The sequence below is a fragment of the Lissotriton helveticus genome, chromosome 3_1 (assembly GCF_964261635.1).
Source record: "Lissotriton helveticus chromosome 3_1, aLisHel1.1, whole genome shotgun sequence".
Taxonomy (NCBI): Eukaryota; Metazoa; Chordata; class Amphibia; order Caudata; family Salamandridae; genus Lissotriton; species Lissotriton helveticus.
Window position 1 is genome coordinate 1,845,857,278 of NC_136061.1, and position 24,854 is coordinate 1,845,882,131.

At 47.6% G+C, this 24,854-nt stretch overlaps 1 protein-coding gene across 1 annotated transcript in view; it reads right to left on the reverse strand.

Annotated features, from left to right (window-relative positions):
- The window catches only part of LOC144823889 (mucin-5B-like), a 1,747,676-nt gene extending 1,723,372 nt beyond the window's left edge, over window positions 1-24,304 (reverse strand). The window contains exon 1 of the mRNA XM_078682783.1: window positions 24,223-24,304. Coding sequence (XP_078538909.1) covers window positions 24,223-24,304 — 82 coding nt within the window. The remainder of the gene's footprint in view (window positions 1-24,222) is intronic.
- Window positions 24,305-24,854: the final 550 nt, after the last annotated feature.

A 24,854-nucleotide genomic window follows, 5' to 3' on the forward strand; every position in this document is an offset into this window, starting at 1 on the left:
ACACTCTGTATGTGGATTCATTGAATAGAATCATTATAGCTAAGGATTTCAAATTTGTACAACACATAGATGCAGTTATTTCCCCCTCGATCTCAACATACGTGGGCCCCTTTTCATCTTCGACTATAGACCATATTTTAATTAGTAAAGATTTAGTGCAATTTTTTAAGAGTTGTGTAGTTAGGGCAAGTTGTATGAGTGATCATAACCCCATTGTTTTAATTTTAAATCTGTCTATGGCAAAAGAACGGTATAAGAAAATAAAACATAGGGCAGTATATAATAGAAATAAGGGTATCAACATCAAATGGGAAAAGACCGATAAGTCAGCCTTCCTTAAAGATCTTATGACAAACAATAAGGCAGACTTAGAGACAGTACTCTTAGATACCCCCCCCGGAGGACATCATAGTGGCCTTCTCTAATCTAAACAGCCTTATGGCTGATAATTTAACTAAACATAGTAGGAAAGTCTTTGAACACCCAAGGTGGTTCAATAAGATCTGCTCGGAAGCTCATACGGCGTTACAGGTACCTCTAAAAAAAAAACAGAGGAATAAGGACGAAATAATAAATGTCGGAAAAGATTATAGAAAGGCAATTGGGGAAAGAAAACCTTCCCTGAAAGATAAGGTCTGGGGAGATCTAAAAACAGTAACAGCTGTAACAGACTCCCTTGCTTCCTGCGAGGTGGTTAACTCAGTCTCTATGTCTGGTGATGAGACATCTAACATAGAAACCATAGTCCCAGATGAAGCCTGGGTCTACCATTTTTCGTTACATTTCTCCCTGGAGCCATGTACAGTAAATCGATCCTTACCCATAGAAATTTCCTCTGATATAGGATCAGTCCAGGCCTTAAGCAATTCAATAGAGGTGAGTGAGGTAATTTTAGCTGTAGAACAAAGCCGCCCAGAGAATGCTCCAGGTCCGGACAGAATTCCTGTGGACCTATATAAAGATCTACCAGATTTCTGAGCACCCTTGATTGCAAATGTTTTAAAAGCTGCATTAGTGGGCCCACTGGTTAAGACCTGGCAAGAAGCAATTATAATCCAGATTTTTTAAATGGGGGACAAAACCCAACCCTGTTGCTATTGCCCAATTTCACTGCTCGATAGTTCAGTTAAAATATTGGGCAGGGTAATTTTGGCGAAACTAGAACTTTGGGCACTGGAACATCAGGTGCTTTCAATTTACTAATTTGGATTCCGACCGGGACTTGGAACCATGGAACAATCTCTAAATATGGCATTAATTGTCCAAAAGTACACCAAGGCACAAAATGGATGCGTTCACTTAGCTTTAATGGACCTAACCGGTGCCTTTGACACAGTGAATCATAGTCAATTATGGTCCATAATGTCAGAAATGGCGATTGATTGTGCAATTATTACCTTGCTCAGTAGGCTTCATGAATATACTTCAGCCAAAGTTTGTTGTAGCAGAGAGGAGATTTGACAGACATATTTCTCTCTGATTTAAGGGTAAGACAGGGCTGTGTTTTGGCACCATTTCTTTTTTTATTATATATTAACAGGCTGGGAGACCAACTATGTAAGGTGGAAAAGGATATCCCAAGATGTAATATGTGCCAAATCCCCGTCTTCTATATGCTGATGATGATGTCCTGATAGCCAGGACAGCAAATGCACTACAAAGTCTGCTAGATTCTTTGAAGATTTTTATGAATAATCGAGGGCTAAAAGTAATCCGTACTAAATCTTCATTATAAAAAGTGGTCCAAAAAAAGCCAAAACAAGAATTTCTTTTATTGGGGGGGGGGGGGGAGACCCGGGATCCCTGGTTGGCTGAGGTAGGAACCTTAGGCCAAGTAGGGACCAGCGTTGCAATGTCAGGGAAAGGAAGGTCACCTTCTTAGATAGCCCCGCTCACCCCCTCTGTAATATTATGTTTTAAAGTTTGTAATGCTAGAATCAGGCACTTTTGCAATGTAAAAATACTGTAAAGCGTAATGCAGCAATCAGACACTCTGCCATGTAAAAAGAATGCAATGCGTAACTCAACAATCAGTCACTTTGCAAGGTAAAATAATGCAATGAGTAATACAACCACCAGATTTGTTGTTATGCAGAAACAAGGTAATGCGTTATACACTAATCAGGTAATTCGTTATGCAGGAATAATGCAATGTGCAATACGCTAATCAGGTAGGTTGTTATGCAGAAACAATTCAATGCGTCATACGACAATCAGGTAGTTCGTTATGCAGATAAAATGCCATGTGTCATACACCAAGCAGAAATAATGCAATCCAGGGAAGGTGTCCCCCACGGGGGACACCTTCCTCCCTTAACCTTCCATTTAGATTTCTGTACCTGCCATTTAGGAATGGCACCCACAAACTTCAGGACTGGGGGAGCCCCGGTGACAGATGCCCCACACACTCCTGATGCTAGGTGTTCTCTCTCGCATAACTGGCAGGTAGGAGATAGGCCTCCCACCGGGTGATCCTCTAAGGAACCCTCCCATCTCTGGGGTGGAGTGGTGAACTCCAGGGGACGCTGCTCAAACTCCTTCCCTCTCATTTGAGACAGGCGCTATCCTGGATGCCTCCCCCAGTACTATGGGTCATCCTCATCCACCTCAACATCACCCGCCTCCTGAGTCCCTTTGATCCCCACCAGGCCCTCATGGCCACTTGCAGCTCATCCTTCTTGGCGCTACTTTTCATGGGACATCCCAACGTCCTGCAGAATTGCCTCAATTGATCAACCTTGTTGGTAAGCAATGCCTCAATGTTGAACTCTAATTCTGCAGCCTCACTGGCTCCTTGACTCCTCTGAGACATGATGTTTGGCTTAAAGGTTGCTCAAACACAAAACCAGATAGAACCAACAAATCAAGAACACAATATGTTGTTGCATCGTTGTCTGTGCTACTTATGATGTACACCAATCACTGTGAGTCAATTTGCAAATACACATTCAAATCACACACTGCTTACCACCAAATGTTAGACACGGGATCCCTGGCTGGCTGAGGTTCGTACCTTAGGCCAACTAGGGACCCGCATTCCAACATCAGGGAAAGGAAGGTCACCTTCTTAGATAGCCCCGCTCACCCCCTCGGTAGCTTGGAACGAACAGCCAGGCTTATCTTCAAGGCAAATGTGTAAAGTATTTGCAACCATGCTTACAACAACCCAATGATGACACCACAAATAGACTCCACACAAGTTTTATAAAAACAAGTATAAACTTTATATAAAGAGATATACGATAAGACCACACAATATAAATCCAACATATGAGGTTGTGTACTATTTCTCCTGGCCAGTTGTTAGGCCAGCCAGCCCTTGTCTGGTGGTATTAATGAGCACTTCTAAACATTCTCCTGTAATCCTAATATCATGGTATAAAGTTTGTAATGCTAGAATCAGGCACTTTTGCAATGTAAAAAGAATGCCATGCATAACGCAACAATCAGGCACTTTGCAAGGTAAAATAATGGAATGCGTAATACTACCACCAGGTATGTCGTTATGCAGCAATAAGGCAATGTGTAATACACTGATGAGATATTTCATTATGCGTGAATAATGCAATGCGCAATACGTTAGTCAGGTAGGTCGTTATGCAGAAACAATGCAATGCGTCATATGACAATCAGGTAGTTCGTTATGCAGATAAAATGCCATATGTCATACACTTATCAGGTAGTTCGTTATTCAGGACTAATGCAATACGTGATACTCTAATCAGGTACTCCGTTATGTAGAAATGGTGCAATGCTTAATACAACAGTCAGGTACTTCATTATGCAGAAATGGAATAATGGGTAATACACTCAGACACCAATTACTGTGCCTTAGCCGGTCTCCCTGCCTCTCCTTCTGACTTGCAGTCAGCCTTTCAACAGTTGCCCCCAATACGTGTATGATGTAATCAAAAAGTGCAGCTCCGCACTCCGGCACCTGTACTGCCACTCCCTTGGCAATAGTGGCTGCGATCTGAGCCGAAGCAGAGGCTCGTGCTACGGACACGAGAGAGAGGCCGAGAGCGTCTCCTTCCGAGCCCGAACCCCGCCCCAGGACTCGACATACATTAACTGGGGTAGCAAACTCACTCTCCTCTCCTCGTCTAGCGCTGGGCCCCCAATGCAACTTTGTGAATTGGCAACAGTGGGCTCGGGCAGCAACTCAGCTCCTCCAGGACTGCCGGCCGGGCCACTACAGTTACGAAGATCTCAGGCTACCACAGATCACACACACACAGCGTCACTGAATCTTTCTTAAGCTTCGGGTGCACGATCACTGGGCACCCCAAACACAGGTCTCAGGCTGCACAAAGATCACGCGCACAGCATCGCTGAGACTCACTTTAACTCTGGTGCACATGATAACAAGGCAAATTCTCGCGAAGGTTGTACGGCTTTACAACACGTACTTTTACACCGCGTGCCGTTACAACGTGGTTTTTTCAACGCAAGTCGTTACCACGACTTGCGTTGGAGGGGTGCAGACTTAGGAATTTTTTAATTTACTATTCTAACACCAGCCTACGTACAGTAGGGAAGGTGTTGGATAGTAAATTAAAAAATTCCTTGACCTGCAGCTGCCTCCAGCGCAAGTCGTGGTAACGACTTGCGTTGAAAAAAACGCGTTGTAACGGCATGCGGTGTAACAGCCGCGTCGTAAAGGCTGTTCCCCCCTCACGAAGGTCTCACGGTGCACAACGTACAAGTACACAGCGTCGATGAGACTCACTTAGACTCCAGTGCACACAATAACAAGGCAAATCCTCACTAAGGTCTCACGGTGCCCAACGCACACGCACACAGCTTCAATGAGACTCACTTGGATTCCGGTGCACACGATCACTGGACAATCCTCACAAAGGGGTTCAGGCTGCACAAAGCAAAAGCACACAGCGTCTCAGATCCTTGCTTGGACTCCAAGTGCACACGATCACAAGGCACGCCTTTCGAGGGTCTCAGGCTGCAACAAGCACGCACACACAGCGCCGCTGAGACTCTTATGGAAACTTCTATGTTCCTGTGTTTAAAAACAGGGAGCCAGCTCACCTCAGGCCCTTAGGGATAAGTTACTTCAGGACACAGCAGACAGCAAAGTCCTTTCAAGTAGGGGGACACAGCACACAGCAAAGTCCCTTTAGCCTTTACTTGGTTAAAACAGAAAACTGCAGGCCAGCCCCAGAACACACAGCAACGGTCAGTCCAATCCTTGTGTCTCTTCAGTTGTTTCTTCCTTGGCAAAGGTCTTCTTGACCACAAAGTAGCTCCAGTCTTGTTCACACTTGATCAAGCCATTCTCCAAAGTTCAGGGGTTTCAGCTCTCATAGTTATACACCTCAATGGCTTTGAAGTCTTTGTATTTCAGGAGCCACTGACCCCAGCTCAAACCAGTTCTGTGCGCCTCCCTGCCAGTGACACCTTTCTTCATTTGATTAGTTGGGGTCTGGATTCCCAAACACGCAGCAGGAGATGGGACAATTGTTTTATAGCAGCAACCCAGGCCTCTTCACCTCTAGGGGCCTCTCCTCCCCCTACACTCCAGATGGACGTCAGCCTGTTGCTGTCTCACCTCCTCCCCTGGGTCAAGACATTCCCCAGATCATATTGCTTTCAAATCCAGTCAATCCACAGCCAGACAGAGACACACAGAAATGTTAGAGCACAAAAACTCAGCCACTTCTAAAAGAGGGGCTTCTAAATACACAATGCAAAAACCACCTCCATAAAAGGATGTGTTATTACATTGTGAGATCAGGCATACTAAACTTCACCTTTCCATCTTAAGCCTTTGGGAAGATAGGCTGGAAAACATATTGCACAGCCTTCCCATTCTATTCTATGTCAAGATGGCCTTTCAACAGTGGAAAACGAAATGAAGATTATTTCACTGTCAGGACATAGTAAACACCGTATTACATGTCCCACCTTTCACATGCGCTGCACCCCGCTCAGGGGGTACCCGGGACCTACCATAGGGGTGTCTGATGTGCATAGAAAGGGAAGGGTAAGGTCTGCAAGTGAGTGCACTTCACAGAACAACATGGCAGTTTAACAAACTGCGCGCAGGCCCTGCAATGACAGGCCTGTGTTCCCTTTTTAAGGCTACTTGTGTGGGTGGCACAAAAAGTGCTGCAGGCCCACTACTAGCATTTGCATTACCAGCCCTGGCACACACAGTGCCCTTTACTATGGGCTTTACAAGTAAGGCAAACATGCCAATCATTGACAACCAATTACCATTACACTTTATACATGGAGCACTTGCACTTTGATACTGTTTAGCAGTGGCAAAGTGCCCAAAGCATCTAAGTGGAAACACAATGTCAGAAAAAAGGTCTAGGGGGAATGCAAAAAGTTAGGGACTTTAGCCAAAAGGGGCCACGTCCTACAGGGTAGTGAAGAAATTGAGAAAGGGCCGGATTCACAGAACTAACTTAAGACAAAATCTTAAACTTACTACTATTTTGGTATTCACAGAAGGCACTTACTCATTTTAGTATTCACCGAAATTAGGAGTCCTAACTTTAGGACTCCTAAATGCCTTCTGTGAATACCAAAAGTCTTAAAGTTAGGATTTTTCTCAGTTTAGGAGTAGTAAAGTTAGGACTCCTAAAGGCCTTCTGTGAATACCGAAAGTATTAAAGTTAGGATTTTCCTCAGTTTAGGAGTAGTAAAGTTAGGACTCCTAACTTTAGGACTCTTAAACTGAGAAAAATCCTAAGTTTAAGATTTTCGGTATTCACAGATGGCATTTAAGAGTCCTAAAGTTAGGACTCCTAACTTCTGAGAATACCGAAATGAGTAAGGGCCTTCTGTGAATACCAAAATGAGTAAGTGCCTTCTGTGAATACCAAAATGGTAGTAAGTTTAGGATTTTGTCTTAAGTTAGTTCTGTGAATCGGGCCCAAATTTCGATATTTTACTTATCAGTGGGTACAATTTGATGCTAATTTTAACTGGAAACATGCTTTAGATATTAGAATTATGCAATTTCAAAAATCAATTGATGCCATTTTTAGATTTGCTAAAAGACTGGGATGCAAACCAACTAGGGAGAGTTTATATATATTTATACAAACAAAAGCCTTTCTGTGGTAACTTTTGGGGCCGGGGCCAGGGGATACATCAAATGGAAATCACTCCAAATAATAGAGAACAAGTTTCTAAGAAGACTTCTCTCAGTACCCCAGATTTCCCCAGTTTCCTTTTGTCATGAGGAAGTTGGTCTGAGTTACTTGAAAGACTATATTGGGATTTCACCTCTTCTGCTTTGGCTAAAAACCTGGAAGAACCCAGAGGCTGACCTTTGTAGAACAATACTGACAGACTGCAAGAAGTTGGATAATAGCCTAGACATACCTTGGCTTAGGTATGTCAAAATGTGTTTTTACAAAATGGGCAATATATAATATTATACAGACCCTAACACATTACAAAATGTATTGTCTGCCACTATTAAGTCACTCTTTTTCCAAAGTTATGTTCAGGTTGGCCCTATATGCAGTAAGACAAATCACTCAGAGCACCTTACTCAACCAAAAAGAGAACCTGCCCTGTACCTCCAAATTGACCTAACTGAAAGAAGGACATTTTTGTTGACAAGGTTGCGGCTAAAAACAATACACTTCTTAGTTGCGTTCCCTATCCAAGGCCTGTGATTTGCTTCATTCCCAGTTTGTCCATGTGATAGTTATTCACCGCAAAGCACTATGCACTTTATTATTTTCTGTAGATTTTACTCCCCTAAGAGGAAGCAGCCTATTCGCCCAATATTACTTGCTGCAGGGATTACAAATTATAATATGGCAATGGAATTTTTACTTTCTTTAAGATTCGAAGCAAATATTGATTGATTATTTTAAAAACTAGTAATTGTTGTGTGTGTTGATTTGCTGCTTTTTGTTCAATGAAAATATGTATGTATAATCTTTTATTGCTCTTTTTAGAGTTGAAATTAAGTTTTCTTCATTGATTGAGTACCACCTTAAATTGAAAGCGGCCCTCTGGGGAGGAGAATACTGACCTTGCTTTATACCCCTTGATTAGGTCAGTCTGCCTGTACCTGAAAGTCAAGTCAAAGGTACGCAAGAACATAGCAGCCCCTAATAAGTGTATGAGCTGATCATCTCTGGGGATGGGGTGGGTCTTTGTGACTGAGTTGAACCCCCTTTACTCCATGCAGAGCCTGAGTTTCGGGGCAGCACAAGGTGAGGCAGATGTGGGTACCAGCACAGCGGGCTGGATCAGGGACTAATTAAATTGACATTTCCATATTCAAAACTGGTAATATCCTCATTCAAGCATGTGAATACCACCTCAACATCTTTGACCACCATTTCAGTACCCTGGCAGACCATCTATCCAAACCAGTCCCCAACCCTTCTTCTTCCCAATTGTCTGACACCCTTTTGGTGTCTCCCCCATTCTGACCCCCACAGACATCCCAACTGCACACACCATCATCCAAACTCACTCTTTCTCTAATGACCAACACCCTCAAACCCCTCTCACTACCTAAAACCTCTCTCCTACTTCCAGACCCCCTCATCCAGAGCTTCCACCTTTACCCCCCTGTGCCAATAGCGCCCTATCTGAACTGCACTCTCTACCCTCAATCTGATGGAATTACTTCCCGGCCCCTTCACCTAGAACTTCTGACTACACCCCCCGCGCCAATATCTCCCTCTCTGAATTTCACTCTACCCCCTCAAATTGATGTAACTTCCCCCTCCAACCCTCACTCCATCATATCATCATCTCCTACCACATGGCCTGTCTATATCATTGACCCCTCCGTCACCACGTCCAACAACCTGATCACACCTCTGACTCCCCCTCCTGGCATCTCGCCCCCCCCCACCAACCACATCAGACTTTCTTTCCCGACCGACACAGAACCCTCTCTTCCCCACTCCTTTTCAACCGAGCTCCCCCTCAATCTTATTGCTCTGACACTATGTAACATTGAACATACTCTTAACCGTGAAGACTGAACTTACGTGACTCAGAGAGGATTTCAACACACTTAACGCCAGGACCTTCCTCAATCATGCTGATTCCGCCTGTTCTTGCTTCCCAAACACCTCCGAACTTAACCGTTGGAAAACCACATCCCTTTGCAGCAGAACACATAGACCTCTCTGCGCTATGAGCTACCTCTCCTCGTCTGACCTCCTTGACTTATACAACTCTTACCTACCTAAACCCTTGATTACTGATCATACCCTCCTTTATTCCAGCATCCCAGTGATTTTGAGAACTAGCAGAATCCCCTCCTCTCCCATCTCCCCTAGACCCCCAACTCAACTTACCACCATACACTCTTGCTCCCCCACCAAAGTCAACCCTAAGCCCCTCTCCTGCATGCTTGTTAACTACTGCTCGGCTGTCCAACGTGCAACTGAAATATCAGAAACCATCCTCAGTGAAACTATCGACATTGCCTTTCGTATAGAAACCTGGCATAATGACCACTCGACGGCCAATCTTGAATTTCTCACCCCCATCACTCTATCATTAGGAAAGACAGACCTGACAGAAAAGGGGGCGGTTTAGCTATAATCTATAAAAAATGAACTTCAACTCACCTGTTTTAAGAACACAGACCACTTAACGTTTGAATACCTTGGCACCAAACTCACTGTGCAGGGTTCTTCCCCAATTCGTCTACATAACATCTACCACTCTCCGGGTGATTCTCTTCCCTTCGCTGAGGAACTGTTCGACCTTCTTACACAATCCTCACTTTCCAATTCGAAAAATCTCTTCTTAGGAGATTTTAACATCCACTGGAACAATGTTGTTGACCCCACAGTCAGCCACCTCATTGATCTTCTAGATATCAATGACCTTGTTCAATTATGTCACACTCCTACCAAAGGGGCCACTTTCAACGCCATCATTTCCAACAATGACTTGGCCTCCCTAAACTGTTTAACATAGTTAGAAATCAAACATCTTCAGCCCCCCTTAAGCTAATGGCCTCAACCGACAGATGTGAGGAAATTGCCAACTTCTTCTCGGACAAAATCACCAAAATTGATCAGTCCTTCCATCTACCTCAGATTCCAACCAATCCCCCATTTGCCGCTGACATTACCTTAGATGTTCCTCCCTTGCGGACTCTACCTCCTTACTCTTCCGCTCACCCACACGTTACAACGCCTCCTGCATCCAGCCTTCCCTTCTTACAACTGAAAAACATTTCCATATTTCCACCCGAGACTGAACTCGAAGTCTTTAACATCATTGCCAAACTTAAGCCGACCTCACACACACCAAAGACTCTCTCCCCTCTAACCTTGTCCAAGATCTAAACCACATTATTGCCCCTTACTGGACTACTATCATCAACACCTCCCTTTCCACAGGATGTGTCCTTGACTCCCTTCAACTCGGACAAATCACTCCTTTCCTAAAGCCCTCACTGCTGACCCTAATGACCCGAACAATCTCCGGCCTATCTCTAACCTCCCACTTATTTCCAAAGCCCTTGAAAAATGTGCTTTGCTCCACTTGGATAAAAAACACAATAACAATTTCAATTTACTTTACTCCTTGCAATCCGGCTTCAGAAAAGGCTGTAGCACTGAAACCGCCATGCTAAATATAGTTGATGACATCCATTGTTCCCTTGACAATGGTGAATCCTGACTACTCATTCTCTTTGACCTCTCTGCTGCCTTTGATACAGTCAACCACAATTCCCACCTTAACTCGCTCAAGACCCGCTTTGGCCTTAACAGTCTGGTCTTCAAATGGTTTGCCTCTTATCTTCAACACAGAACACAACAAATCCAAATCAATGACATGCCTCTCAAACCCTTCACCTGTCTCCCTAGGTGTCCCTCATGGCTCTATTCTCTCCCCTTCTCTCTTTAACCTCTTTATGGAACCCCTGACCCTCATTCTGAAACAAGCTGGAATCAATTATCACCTCTATGCTGATGACTCCCAGCTTTACTGTAAGATTAGGTCCCATTCTGATGTACTTATTCTTAACAATACACTGAGCAAGATCCAATTCTGGTTCTAATCCAATCATCTCAAACTTAACCCAAAAAAGGCTGAAGTCATCCTCTTTTCTCCAAAAAACAACAGGCTCCCCATCCAATCCTGGATCTCTGATCTTAATGCCCTCAACTGTTCACTCTTCTTATCCAATTCAGTAAAATCACTTGGTATCATCATTGACAAAAACCTAACTCGTAACAACCACATAAAAAACTCAGCGAAAATAGCCTTTTTCACTCTCCGTCATCTGAAGAAAATCAAACCCTTCATTCCACGTGAAGACTTGAGTTTTTCAATCACTAGTACTCTCGAAAATTGACTATGGTAAGGCTATCCTCACAGGAACCCCTAAAGTTCACCTACCCCCCTCAGATTTGTGCTCCACTTAGCGGCCAGGCTAATCACTGACTATAAATGTTTTGACCGCATCTCCCCAGCCCTTAAGGCCCTTAACTGGCTGACTGTTGAAGGTAGATCCCCCTACAAGACAGCATGCATTATGCATAAAGCTCTTCACCAAAATACCCCATTGTACCTTACAAACAAACTCCAAAAAAGCGGGCTCCTCTAGACCGATGAGGAGTATTAATGCTCTCTTCCACATCCCCCCTTGTGAAAAAAGAAAACCACACAATCAGGATACTTCTCCAGAAATGCAGCGAACATCTGGAATGCTCTCCCCAAGGATCTGCGATGTAACCCCTCCTACCTCAGCTTTAAAAAAGACCTCAAACATCACCTCTCAGCAAGTATTGGGGTCTATAACCTTGCCTCTGACCCTACACTCTGCTTCTCCATCTTGATTCTCCTTTAGCTCACTCCTATCTCTCACCTCTCCCCCCTCTTTTTATCTTTCACCCTACTCCCCTTCTCTCCCCTCTCCTCCATCTACTACCCCAGGGGTATGCATAGTACGGCCCGCGGGCCGCCAGCGGCCCGGTAAGCCTTCCCTGGCGGCCTGTGGACCTTGCAGACAATTTACCTGTGTGACTCTGCTGCTCTGTGGGGGCCCAGGCATTCCAGTGATAGTGAGAGTGCAGATCCAGGGGCGCTAAGAGGTGAAATACAAAAGCCTCATTAACATACAAATGGTCTTTAAAAGACCTGTGAAGTGCTCGGTGAGGATGGGTGTGTGTGTGTGTGTGTGCCAGGAAGCTGTCTCAGCCTCGGTACACACAAGCAGGGTGAGATGAAGAGGGTGACAGAGGGAGACAGAGGGAGGGAGACAGAGGGAGAGCGAGGGAGGGAGGGAAAGGGAGGCAGACACAGACAGAGGGAGGGAAAGGGAGGGAGAGCGAGCGAGGGAGGTGGAGGGAGGGAGACAGGGAGGTAGGAAAAGGGAGTGGGAAGTATAGCGAGGGAGTGAAAGGGAGGGAGAGCGAGGGAGAGCGAGGGAGGGAGGGAAAGGGAGGCAGACAGAGGGAGAGCGAGGGAGGTAGGGAAAGGGAGGCAGACAGAGGTAGAGCGAGGGAGGGAGGGGAAGGGAGGGAGAGCGAGGGAGGGAGGGAAAGGGAGGGAGAGAGAGGGAGGGAGGGAAAGGGAGGGAGAGGGAGGGAGAGCGAGGGAGGGAGGGTAAGGGAGGCAGACATAAACAGAGGGAGGGAAAGGGAGGGAGAGCGAGGGAGGGAAGTGGAGGGAGGGAGACAGGGAGGGAGGAAAAGGGAGTGGGAAGGAGAGCGAGGGAGGGAAAGGGAGGGAGAACGAGGGAGGGTGGGAAAGAGAGGCAGACAGAGGGGGAGAGAGGGAAGGAGGGAAAGGAGGGAGGAAAAGGGAGGCAGACACAGACAGAGGGAGAGGGAGGGAGGGAAAGGGAGGCAGACAGAGAGAGGGAGAGCGAGGGAGAGCGAGGGAGGGAGGGAAAGGGAGGCAGACAGAGGAAGAGCGAGGGAGGGAAAGGGAGGCAGACAGAGGGAGAGCGAGGGAGGGAGGGAGGGAAAGGGAGGCAGCCAGAGGGAGAGGGAGGGAGGGAAAGGAGGGAGGGAAAGGGAGGCAGACAGGGAGAGCGAGGGAGGGAGTTGGAGAGAGGGAGACAGGGAGGGAGGAAAAGGGAGGAGGAGGGAGAGGGAGAGAGGGAGACTGCGAGGGAGGGAAGGCGAGGAGGAGGAAGAGGGAGGGAGACAGGGAGGGTGGGAAAGGAAATGTAAAATGTACAGGAATTTATATAGCGCAAATCACCGAGCGGTTTCTAAGCGCTTGCTTAGGGAACCCGTCCCTGTGAGATAGCCCCGGCAGGGTATCCGCAAGGTGAAAGCCAGGCATCCCACCGTGAGGGGCCGTTGTGGAGATTAAGCAAGCTATTGCCCAGAGTCGCAGAGTGTGAACCCGTGAATCGAGTGGGCACCGGAGCGAGAATTGTCGAGTCCATGGACATTTTAGGACTCAAGACCCCGCCGAGCCGGGAATTGAACCCTGGTCCCGGGCTGACCTCTGCTTCCAGCTCTGCCTCCTCTAACCAGTGAGCCACACTTCTCCAGGAAGGAGAGGGAGAGGGAGGGAGGGAGAGGGAGGGAGGGAGGGAGAGGGAGGGAGAGCGGGAAAGGGAGGCAGACAGAGGGAGAGAGGGAAAGGGAGGGAGAGCGAGGGAGGGAAAGGGAGGGAGAGCGAGGGAGGGAGGGAAAGGGAGGCAGGCAGAAGGAGAGCGAGGTAGGGAGGGAAAGGGAGGCAGACAGAGGGAGAGTGAGGGAGGGAGGGAAAGGGAGGGAGAGCGAGGGAGGGAGGGAAAGGGAGGCAGACAGAGGGAGAGAGAGGGAGGGAGGGAGGGAAAGGGAGGGAGAGGAAGGGAAAGCGAGGGAGGGAAAGGGAGGCAGACAGAGGGAGAGGGAGGGAGGGAAGGAAGGAAAGGAGGGAGGGCAAGGGAGACAGACAGAGGGAGAGCGAGGGAGGGAAGGAAAGTAGGGAGGGAAATGGAGGCAGACAGAGAGAGAGGGTGGGAGAGCGAGGGAGGGAAAGGGATAGAGAGTGAGGGAGGGAAAGGGAGGCAGGCAGAGGGAGAGCGAGGGAGGGAGGGAAAGGGAGGCAGACAGAGGGGGAGCGAGGGGGGAGGGAAAGGGAGGGAGAGGGAGGGAGAGCGATGGAGTGAGGGAAAGGGAGGCAGGCAGAGGGAGAGCGAGGGAGGGAGGGAGAGGGAGGGAGAGCAAGGGAGGGAAGGGGAGGCAGACAGAGGGAGAGCGAGGGAGGGAAGGAAAGGAGGAAGGGAAAGAGAGGCAGACAGAGGGAGAGTGAGGGAGGGAGGGAAAGGGAGGCAGAGAGAGGGAGGCAGAGAGAGGGAGACAGAGAAAGGGAGACAGACAGAGAGAGAGGGAGAGGGAGAGAGACAGAGGGAGACAAAGAGAGGGAGGGGGGAAACAAAGGGAGACAAAGAGACAGAGAGGGAGGGAGACAGAGAAAGGGAGAGGGAGGGAGGAAAAGAGAGGGAGAGGGAGGGAGACAGAGAAATGGAGAGGGTGGGGCAGAGAATGGGAGAGGGAGGGAGACAGAGGGTGACAGACAGGGGGAGGGTGGAGGGAGGAAAGAGGGTGGCAGACAGAGGGAGGAGGGAGACAGACAGAGGAAGAGAGGAGGGTGACAGACAGAGGGAGGAGGGTGACAGACAGAGGGAGGGAGGAGGGTGGGAGGAGGGTGACAGACAGAGGGAGGAGGAAGGGAAGCGGGTGACAGACAGAGGGACGGAGGAGGGAGGGGGAGGGCATCAGAGTGAGGAGGGCGACATCAGAGTGAGGAGGGCGACAGAGTGAGGAGGGCGACAGAGTGAGGAGGGAGACAGAGTGAGGGGGACAGAGTGAGGGAGAGGGAGACAGAGAGAGAGAGAGAGAGAGAGGGAGACAGAGAGAGAGGGAGTGAGACAGTCAGAGTGAGCGAGACAGAGGGAGTCAGGGAGGGAGAGAGAGGGAGGGAGTTGGAGAGAGGGAGACAGGGAGGGAGGAAAAGGGAGGAGGAGGGAGAGGGAGAGAGGGAGACTGCGAGGGAGGGAAGGCGACGAGGAGGAAGAGGGAGGGAGACAGGGAGGGTGGGAAAGGAAGGGAAGGGAGAGGGAGGGAGGGAGAGGGAGGGAGGGAGAGGGAGGGAGAGCGGGAAAGGGAGGCAGACAGAGGGAGAGAGGGAAAGGGAGGGAGAGCGAGGGAGGGAAAGGGAGGGAGAGCGAGGGAGGGAGGGAAAGGGAGGCAGGCAGAAGGAGAGCGAGGTAGGGAGGGAAAGGGAGGCAGACAGAGGGAGAGTGAGGGAGGGAGGGAAAGGGAGGGAGAGCGAGGGAGGGAGGGAAAGGGAGGCAGACAGAGGGAGAGAGAGGGAGGGAGGGAAAGGGAGGGAGAGGAAGGGAAAACGAGGGAGGGAAAGGGAGGCAGACAGAGGGAGAGGGAGGGAGGGAAGGAAGGAAAGGAGGGAGGGCAAGGGAGACAGACAGAGGGAGAGCGAGGGAGGGAAGGAAAGGAGGGAGGGAAATGGAGGCAGACAGAGAGAGAGGGTGGGAGAGCGAGGGAGGGAAAGGGATAGAGAGTGAGGGAGGGAGGGAAAGGGAGGCAGGCAGAGGGAGAGCGAGGGAGGGAGGGAAAGGGAGGCAGACAGAGGGAGAGCGAGGGGGGAGGGAGAGGGAGGGAGAGCGATGGAGTGAGGGAAAGGGAGGCAGGCAGAGGGAGAGCGAGGGAGGGAGGGAAAGGGAGGGAGAGGGAGGGAGAGCAAGGGAGGGAAGGGGAGGCAGACAGAGCGAGAGCGAGGGAGGGAAGGAAAGGAGGAAGGGAAAGAGAGGCAGACAGAGGGAGAGTGAGGGAGGGAGGGAAAGGGAGGCAGAGAGAGGGAGGCAGAGAGAGGGAGACAGAGAAAGGGAGACAGACAGAGAGAGAGGGAGAGGGAGGGAGACAGAGGGAGACAAAGAGAGGGAGGGGGGAAACAAAGGGAGACAAAGAGACAGAGAGGGAGGGAGACAGAGAAAGGGAGAGGGAGGGAGGAAAAGAGAGGGAGAGGGAGGGAGACAGAGAAATGGAGAGGGTGGGACAGAGAATGGGAGAGGGAGGGAGACAGAGGGTGACAGACAGGGGGAGGGTGGAGGGAGGAAAGAGGATGGCAGACAGAGGGAGGAGGGAGGGAGGAGGGAGACAGACAGAGGAAGGGAGGAGGGTGACAGACAGAGGGAGGAGGGTGACAGACAGAGGGAGGGAGGAGGGTGGGAGGAGGGTGACAGACAGAGGGAGGAGGAAGGGAAGAGGGTGACAGACAGAGGGACGGAGGAGGGAGGGGGAGGGCATCAGAGTGAGGAGGGCGACATCAGAGTGAGGAGGGCGACAGAGTGAGGAGGGCGACAGAGTGAGGGGGACAGAGTGAGGGAGAGGGAGACAGAGAGAGAGAGAGAGAGGGAGACAGAGAGAGAGGGAGTGAGACAGTCAGAGTGAGCGAGACAGAGGGAGTCAGGGAGGGAGAGAGAGGGAGTGAGACAGTCTGAGTGAGACAGAGGGAGAAATAGGGAGAGAGGTTAAAAGAGAGAGAGAGAGAGAGATGTGTATATGCCGGGTCTAGTGGCTCAGTGGACGAAGGCGTCCGCTGCAGGGACCTGTGTTCAACCTCATGGCCACAGTTTTTTGTTGCTCTAGCCCCACCCCCTCTCCCACTGACCCCGCCCCCACCGGTGCAGCCCTCGGACACAAATCACACTGTAAATTTGGCCCCCGAGAGAAAGTTTGTGAGTACCCATGTACTACCCTAACCCCTCTCCTCCAAAAATTTCTCTCTGTCTACTTTACCTTCTCTTCCCCAATTTGGTTCTTCCCACCTATTCTTATCTAATTTCTTCCCACCTATTCTTATCTAATTATTCCAGCAGCCCAGTCCAAAATCTTTTTTTCTCCTACCTTTATTCTTCACGTAACCTTACCTGCTATTGTTGTTACTGTTTAAAATAGCCCTCCATGAGCGCCTTTTCATGTATATCGCTCTTTGCCTATTTTGTTTAATTAATTTGTTTCATATTACCTGTCTGAATGCTCGGCTATTGAATAACTATTCTTTGTCATGTAATCTTTTGTGCACATGTAAAGCGCTCTGATACCGCCGGGTCGAGCCAGAGCTATATAAAACCTTTCAAATGAAAACAAATGGAATGCTCAATCACGCCAGATTCCAGCATCTTAGAGACTTCCTACTTGATGCTGGCCCTCGCCTTGTCTGTATATTTAGTTTTTGACAGGCAGGCTGTCCCCATGATCAATCAGTGAGGAAAACTGTTCCAGTAACTGAAGACAGCCTCTCTGCTGGTCTGGTGTCAGGGAAGGTAAGAGGTTGACACCTTCCACTGACCCATCTTTTTCTTTGGATGACAAGAGGTCAGGGAGGGGTACACTCTTCTCTTCCTCCCCATCATCTTCCACCAAAAGTATGGTGGCCTCATATCTCTCAGAGTGGAATTTCATGTGATTGATGTGGCGTATTTTAAGTGTTTTCTTGGGGTCTGGAGGTCCTCCAAGAAGTGGCCTACCCCTTCCTCTGAATCACCTAATCGGGCCCAGTCCAACAGGCGTGCAGGGCCCTGAATCCACTGGCTTTATCACCCATGCTGGCCAGGTTAAAACTCTATCAGGGTAGCTGTCTGGCCATACCACTGCTTCATTAATTCCTGGATGGCCTCCAAGTTCTCAGAAGAAACTTTCTTCCAGAACCTGACCATCTGGTTCCTTAGGGCTAGCATGTGGCAAAACACATCTTAGGTGGCTTCTTGTGAGCTTTTCCCACCACTCATTTCCCAGGTTAAGAGGTCCCCTGACAGGGTGACCATACAGAAGTTTAAATGGACTAAACCCAACTCCCTTCTTTGGCACCTCCCTGTAGGTAAAAAGCAGGCATGGCAAGAGGATGTCCCACTTCTGCTTGGGCTCAGGCAGGCCAATAATCATGCTTTTTAGGGTCTTCTTAAACCTTTTAAGAAGTCCATTGGTTTAGGAATGGCAGGGTGTGGAGAGCTTGTAGGTTACCCCACACTCCTTCCACATGGAATTCATGTATGCAGACAAGTTAGTGTCCCTGTCAGACTACACATCCAAAAGATACAGGTACGTATAGAGGTATTTCCTTTTGCCTTACGCAGAGTTATTTCTGGGAATTGCACGGCCCTCATCTATACCAAAATGTGCAAATGTGCCATGTTTTATCGTTTTATCATTGGGCTTCCCACAACCTGGACTCAAATAAGTCCAAAGTGGGTTTTAGCACAGTACGTGGAGGCAAGGGTTTTTTGTTTCTTATTCATAGAGTTGTCACTCCACACAAACCAGAGGTAAATATGTGAACTGTCAAAACTACCTTTATTATTGGATCTCCTGATAGGATTAAAAACAAAAAGGATGATACCAAGGGACATTAATTACCCTACCCTACCATCCTATGTTACTGGTCATCATGTTTTGTCTTTCTTCAAATATACCCCCCAAAGCTCAAATGCCTTCATCCTGATCTAAAGTTTCTGGTTCCCTTAGTGATATCTCATCATTAGAGGTTGTTTTTAGTTCATCCTACGGTCCGATATGGGATAGTCAAGGACCTAATATTGTTTGATATCTCTGAATCCCGAACTCATGTAAAATGAAAAAGAATGTAAGATCGGCAGAGGGAACACCACAGTACTTCAGGTGGTGTCAGTCCTTTGGGGTAAGTGTGACTATAGGGTGGTGCACCCTTGGGTTCCCAGGGTTAGGTATTGCTTTTGCAACTCCTGGAGCAATAATCTCTGGAACACAATAATGTGAGAGAAAATATCTTTTAAATTTTCTTTTATTTTACATGAGTTCTGGATCAAGGGATATCCTCCTGTACCTTGTCCTCATGGTCCTTCTGGCACTGCAAGCACTGGCCTGAGCCCTCTTGTTCATGGTTCTCTTTTGTCGGGTCCATCTGAGCCAGGTCATTTTGGTCCTGGTCTTCCTGGTCATCTATGTCCTTGCTCTTTCTGGCAATTGCTGCTATGGTTATCTTCCTCACCCTAGTCCCTTATCCCCAGGTCCTGGTCTTTCTGTCTATTTGGTCTTTCTGCTCCACTTGGTACACTAGGCATTCTCCTAAGTTCCCACCTAGGTGTTTTCCTGGTCCTATTCGTCCTGATCCTTCTAATTCTCCTTGCCCTGCTCCTGGAATTTCTGGCTCTGGTCCTCCTGGTCTCTTTGGTACTGGCTCACACATCTTTCCCACTTATTCTGGTTCCCTTGTCTACTGGTCATAATCCTCATGCCCATAATCTTCTTAGTCTTCCTGGATCTGGTGTTGACCCTCCTGCTCCTTGGTGTGTTACCAATAGACCGCGGTCCTCCATGTTCTGATCGTCCTGGGCATGACCTTCTTATTCTTCATCTTCCTAGCTATCCTGTTCCTAGCCCTGCGGTAAGGTCTTAATGGCTGTGGTTACCCTGGTCCTGATGTCTCTGGTCCTGATCCTCCTTTTCCTCCTCACAATGGTCCTTCTGGTCCTAGTGCTCCGGGTCCTGATCTTCCTTGACACCCTGGACCTTTGTTTACTGGTCCTTTTAGATCTCCTGGTTGCCTGTGTCTTTGGTCTCATCTCCATGGGCCTCCTGCCCATGGTCCACCCAGTCTTGTTTTTCAAGGTTAACAGAGATTTTGTGCTTATTGACCCTGATCTTCTTTGTCCTGGTCCTTTTAGTTTGGGTTCTCCTGAGCCTTGTACTCCTCAGCCTGATCCATCACCCATCCTAGTATTTGTCTCCTTCATCTTTGTCCTGGTGTTTTTGTGCTAATGTGTTGGTTAACGTACACCTTGTAATTTGGCCATTATGGATGTTCTTGGTTCCCCCAGTCTTGGCCTATTTGGCCCTTTTCCTTTCTGGTCCTCTCAACCCTTGTCACTTTGTACTGGTTCTCTTCCCCTAAACCTCCTAGCCCTGGTACCACAGGACCTGCTCCTACTTGTCTCCTTGGTCCATCTGGCCTTGTGAGTCCTGGCCTGGTAGCCTCTATCCTACTTATTTGAGTTATCCTGGGCCCCCTGGTTCAGTTAATTGTTCTAAAAGTCATACTGGTACTGCAGCCATTGATACTGGCCCTCTTTATCCTTGTTCGGGCCCTCCAGAGCCTGGTCACTTGGTCCTGTCTGCCACTGTCCAGTCCCTTAGATTTCCAAACTCAGGATGGCTTTCTTACATTCAATCCTCCTGAACTTGGTCATGCGACCTGAGATGATTGCTCTGCCACACGTGATAATCCAAGCCTTGGTCCTCTAATCCTTGTTTCCGATCCTTCTGATCATAATTCTTTTTGTTCACTTAGTCCTCCTTACTCTGGTCTTGTGGATGCCCTTGATACTGGTCCCGCTGCCCTTCCTGGTCCCTGTCCTGCTTATCCCAGTCTCCTGGTCTACTGGCCATTGCCCTCCTAGTCCTGATCTTCATAGTCATTTTTAATCTGGTCCTGTTCCTCCCGACCCGAGTCCTCCTGCTCTATGTCCTCATGCTTTTGCAAAATCATGCCCTGGACTACCATAGGTCATTCTAGTCTTTCCTAGTTCTGATGTTCCTTGACCTCTAGTTCATGGCCATCATTCCTATGCACTCCTGCCCCATGTCATTGTGATCTTGGGTGTCTTGCTTCACAACCTCCCAGTTCTGAACCTTTTCAACTTCCCCTGCCTAAATTATCAGCCATCGTCCATCTGGCACTGTTCCCCTGGTTTGCCTGTTCCTAATCTTTCTGGTCCTGGTCCCCTGGTCCATGTAGTCTTGGTCTGACGTTCTGATACTAATGTGTCGAGCCCACCTATTTTTTTTTATGCTGGTCCCACTGGTCTTGGTTTCTGTATCCCTCCTAGTCTCCTGAACCTTCTGCCCCATCCTAGCCCTACTAGTCCTCCTGTCTCCTGGTTTGACTGTTTGATCTTGTTGTTGTCCATATGACCCTGATACCCTCTTTCATGGTCTTCCTACTAATGGATTTTCTGGGTCTGGTCTTCGTCATCCCTGTGGTACTGGTCCTCCTAGTTCTCATGTTGTGAGTCACCGTGGTTAATGTAATCCTCGTCACTGAGGTTTATGGTACCGGTGAGTATGAGTCTCATGGATCTTTTCTGCTACTAGTCCCACTGAGCCTGGACATCATGATCCTTTATATTGCTTCTGGTCCTGCTAATCTAGAGTCTCCTGATCCTGCTAGTCCTGACCCTTTGCTGTCATGGTTTTTCTGGTCCTGGTCCATTTGCTTGTGTGAACCATTGGTTCTATTCATTGGTCTCCTGGTGCTTTTTCTCTTTGGTCTGTCCTTCTGAATGTGGCTACTCCTGGAACTGGTCATCCTCATCGCTCTGGTCCTGGTCTGTACGCTTGGGACCTCCTAGCCCTCCCTGTCCTTATGGCCTAGGGCCTTTGGTTCTTTCTACCCCTGTTAGGAGGGGTCCTTCTCCACTGGGTCCTGATCCCCTGTTCCACATCCTCCTGCTCCTTCTGATTACTGTCACCCTGGTCCCAGCACCCCATTCCTGTTTTTACTTGCATTGTTCCTCCTATTATTTATTGCCCCCTCTGCATTGGTAACCGTGATCTTCATGGATTTGATCCCCCTGGACCTGGCTATTTTTCCCCTGGTCCTTGTGGCATGCCATTGTCCTTGCCCTCCTAGAGGTCTACCTCTTAGTCATTTTCTTCCAACTGGCAAACCTTCTTCTCCTACTGGTCCTACTCCTTTTTCCTTCTGTCCTCCTACTTCCTTCCCCAGGCCCTCTCCACAGTGACTTTAGTCAAAGAGAGCCTCCAAGCCTGTCACTCAGATTTTTTTGGGAGCTGCAATGCAAAGGACAGAAATTACATTTACCCTGGGCGTAGGACTACGCTTCGCTCGCAGAGTGTGCGTAGTGTGCGCTAACATGCGCTACGAGAATTGCACATAGCACAGTGCAAAAAAAGTGGCGTAGCAGGCATTTTGTGCTTGCTCGCGGTCCTCAAAGTCAAGTTGGCGACCGCGAGCGAGCAAAATCAACATCCCGGTGAGACTTTTTCCTCTTTCGTGATCAGCAACATCAAGTTGCCGATCGCAAGTGTGGAAAATAAACCTTCCGACGAGATTCTCAACGCGGGAAGGACAGGTTTCTCATTGCGAGTGGTCACGTATGCGCTCGACCGCTCGCAATGAGAAACTTCCAGTCCGCGTTGAGAAAGCTGCCGCTCGAGTACAAATCTACTCGAGCGGCAGAAAATGACCGATTGCACTGTTCAAGATGCTGTTTGCAATGATTGCACAGTGCGGACAAGCATCTAGCACTGTGCAATCAGTGCGAACAGCATTTTTCCTACCGCACTATGCAGTTCACGTAGCTACGTGCAGGGTGCGTAATGCGAAATGCACTTTACGTAGCTACGCGTAGCGCTACTATTCAAACTACGCCCAGGGTTAAATGAGATCTCAGTAGAGAGATGACCTGGTCCACTTAAAAACACTGCTTAGCATAGTAAAAATGTAACTATCATTCCAAAGATACATAGTGCCAGCGACTAAAATGTCAGTGGGGCTGTAGGGGCCACTCATGACATGGAAACAATATGCATCTATGCCTGGAACCCACTTGGCTGTGTCATAATATGTTTTTTCAGAAGGCAGCTGAGTAAATAGGCACTTCTCCCTCTCCTGCTTTCACTTACCCGTTCCACAGAAGCAATGTTAATGCATCTCACTCAATTCACCTCCAGCAAGTGTCCCAAAGCAAAGTGCTCCCAAGCGTCAACTGCCTCCTGTGAGTGTCCCTCTCTCTGTGGCTCAGATACCACTTATCTATCTGCATTACATGTTTGCTGTTGCTTGTCAAAGGCTACTGTGTGGCCAGGTTTGAAATACTAAGCACGTACCATCCTCCTACAAGAAGTCAAAAACTAACACAAGGCCTATCACTAGAAGACGAAAATGAGCCTGATTCTCAAAAGTCATCATGAATATTAAGTAACCGATGTATTCTTATGTGTGAAGTAAACCGCACTCATCATTCTTTGTAGACAGCCAGACACTCATAGATTGCAGCACAAAATTTTGTGTACGAAATCCCGAAGCTCCCGAAACAGATGTTTTGACTCCTAAATTCGTTATTTTAATAATAAAATACATAAATAGTTTTATTCAAAATTAATTGTACTTTTTTTTATATTGAAACAGTGTAGCTTATTTCATGCACTTTTGTACTTTTGTACTTCATGTACTTTTGCATGTGCACTTATTTTCAAAACATCACAAATACTGCATCTCCATTACAAGATGTCCACCACTCTCCCACTGCCTGGAGTATATTTTTTCTTTATGTCCAGCAAAATAAAGACCTCCTTCATACTATTTATCCAGCCGCCGGTTAATAGTACATTATCTCTACAATTTAGTCTATGGCCAGATAAACAGTGAATCTTCAGATACTTATCCGGACACTGGCTACGTAGCAGATATGATATACTGTTTTGCCAGCCACTGGGTAAATACCAGAGATTAATATCTATTTGCCCCGCGGCCAGATAAATAGCCACTTCTACTTAAAAGCTATGCAGGGTTTCATAATTTTCTTGACTAACGACACCGAAACAGCACTTATCTTCAAAATTTTAGGCAAAACAGATCTATTAATCTGACAATGTAGAAAGGTAATTAACCCAAAATATATATATACATATAGATTGAGAAAGGTATTAGACTGTCTTCCCATATTCTTTTCATTTCATGTTGCAGTGAGGCATCTCCTTTACAGCATTCAAATACATTGACGAGAATGGTATCAGATGTTTATTTATTATTTAAAATATTTATAAAGCGCAAACTGTCACCTGGCAGGTATCCTGGCGCTGGTAGCTACTCTTGTGGTTTATTGACGAGGGTGGACTAAGGCTGGCCGAATTATTATTTTTTTTTTTTTTTTTTTTTTTTTGTACCACACCAAACATTATACATCAGGCATCATTTGACATTTTATTAAGAAAAGCCACCACCTAGCAAGATTGAAAACTAGACAAATGAATGGTGATTTTGTTTCCATTTGGCCCAGTATGATTCTCCAATGCCCTCCATCAAAGAATTTGGTGCTTGAAATCAAGTTAAAGCTGGTTTCAATAGACATAGTTTGCCTTTGAAACATCCACTTTAGGTTCAAGATTCCAAATAAAACCTCAGATCAATACCACAACACTAAAAATAAACCTAAGAATTCTGAAGCACCTCTTCAATGAGGGTAGGAGCAGTACTGGACCTTCTGCCAGGGCTTATACTCACCTCTATGCAACTGTTGATTCCTGCTCCGACAGCTGAAGATAAGGAGTAGTATGCACAGCTGCAAACCCTGGCATACTCCCATTTTTGTTGGAACACAGGCACTCTTGAAATCGTCCTGGAATAATGGCTACCCTTGGCACTGTAGTCCCTTTTTATAGCTGAGCAACCTGGCACAGGCACTTGGCACGGCTGACTCCCGGGCAGAGGGGCGGGCTCCTACATAAGTCTCACAAGGAACCTTTATCACTGTATGGCTCATATCAACTTGCAAGCATAGGGTGGGTTTCAAGTGTGACAACAGATAACAAAGCCTTAGTTTTAGCACGTTTGTCTCCTTTAATATACCAAAACAACTGAATCAACCACTGAGAACGTCAAAATGGCAGTTGAAAAATGGCAGCGGAACATTTATGTAGCATAATGGATCATTTGGCAGCAGAACTAGAGGGAGCCAAACAGGAGTAAGTGGATCTTGCTACCCCTGGTTCCGTTGGAACAAAGGAGGCAAATACAACGCATCTAGAAGGATGGTAGCAAAGGACACTGATGCAGGCGAAAGAGTTGTGAGTGTTTGAGAAAGAAGTGTTCATAGAATCCAGAAACATAATGGGATATGAATCCTTAAAATGGAT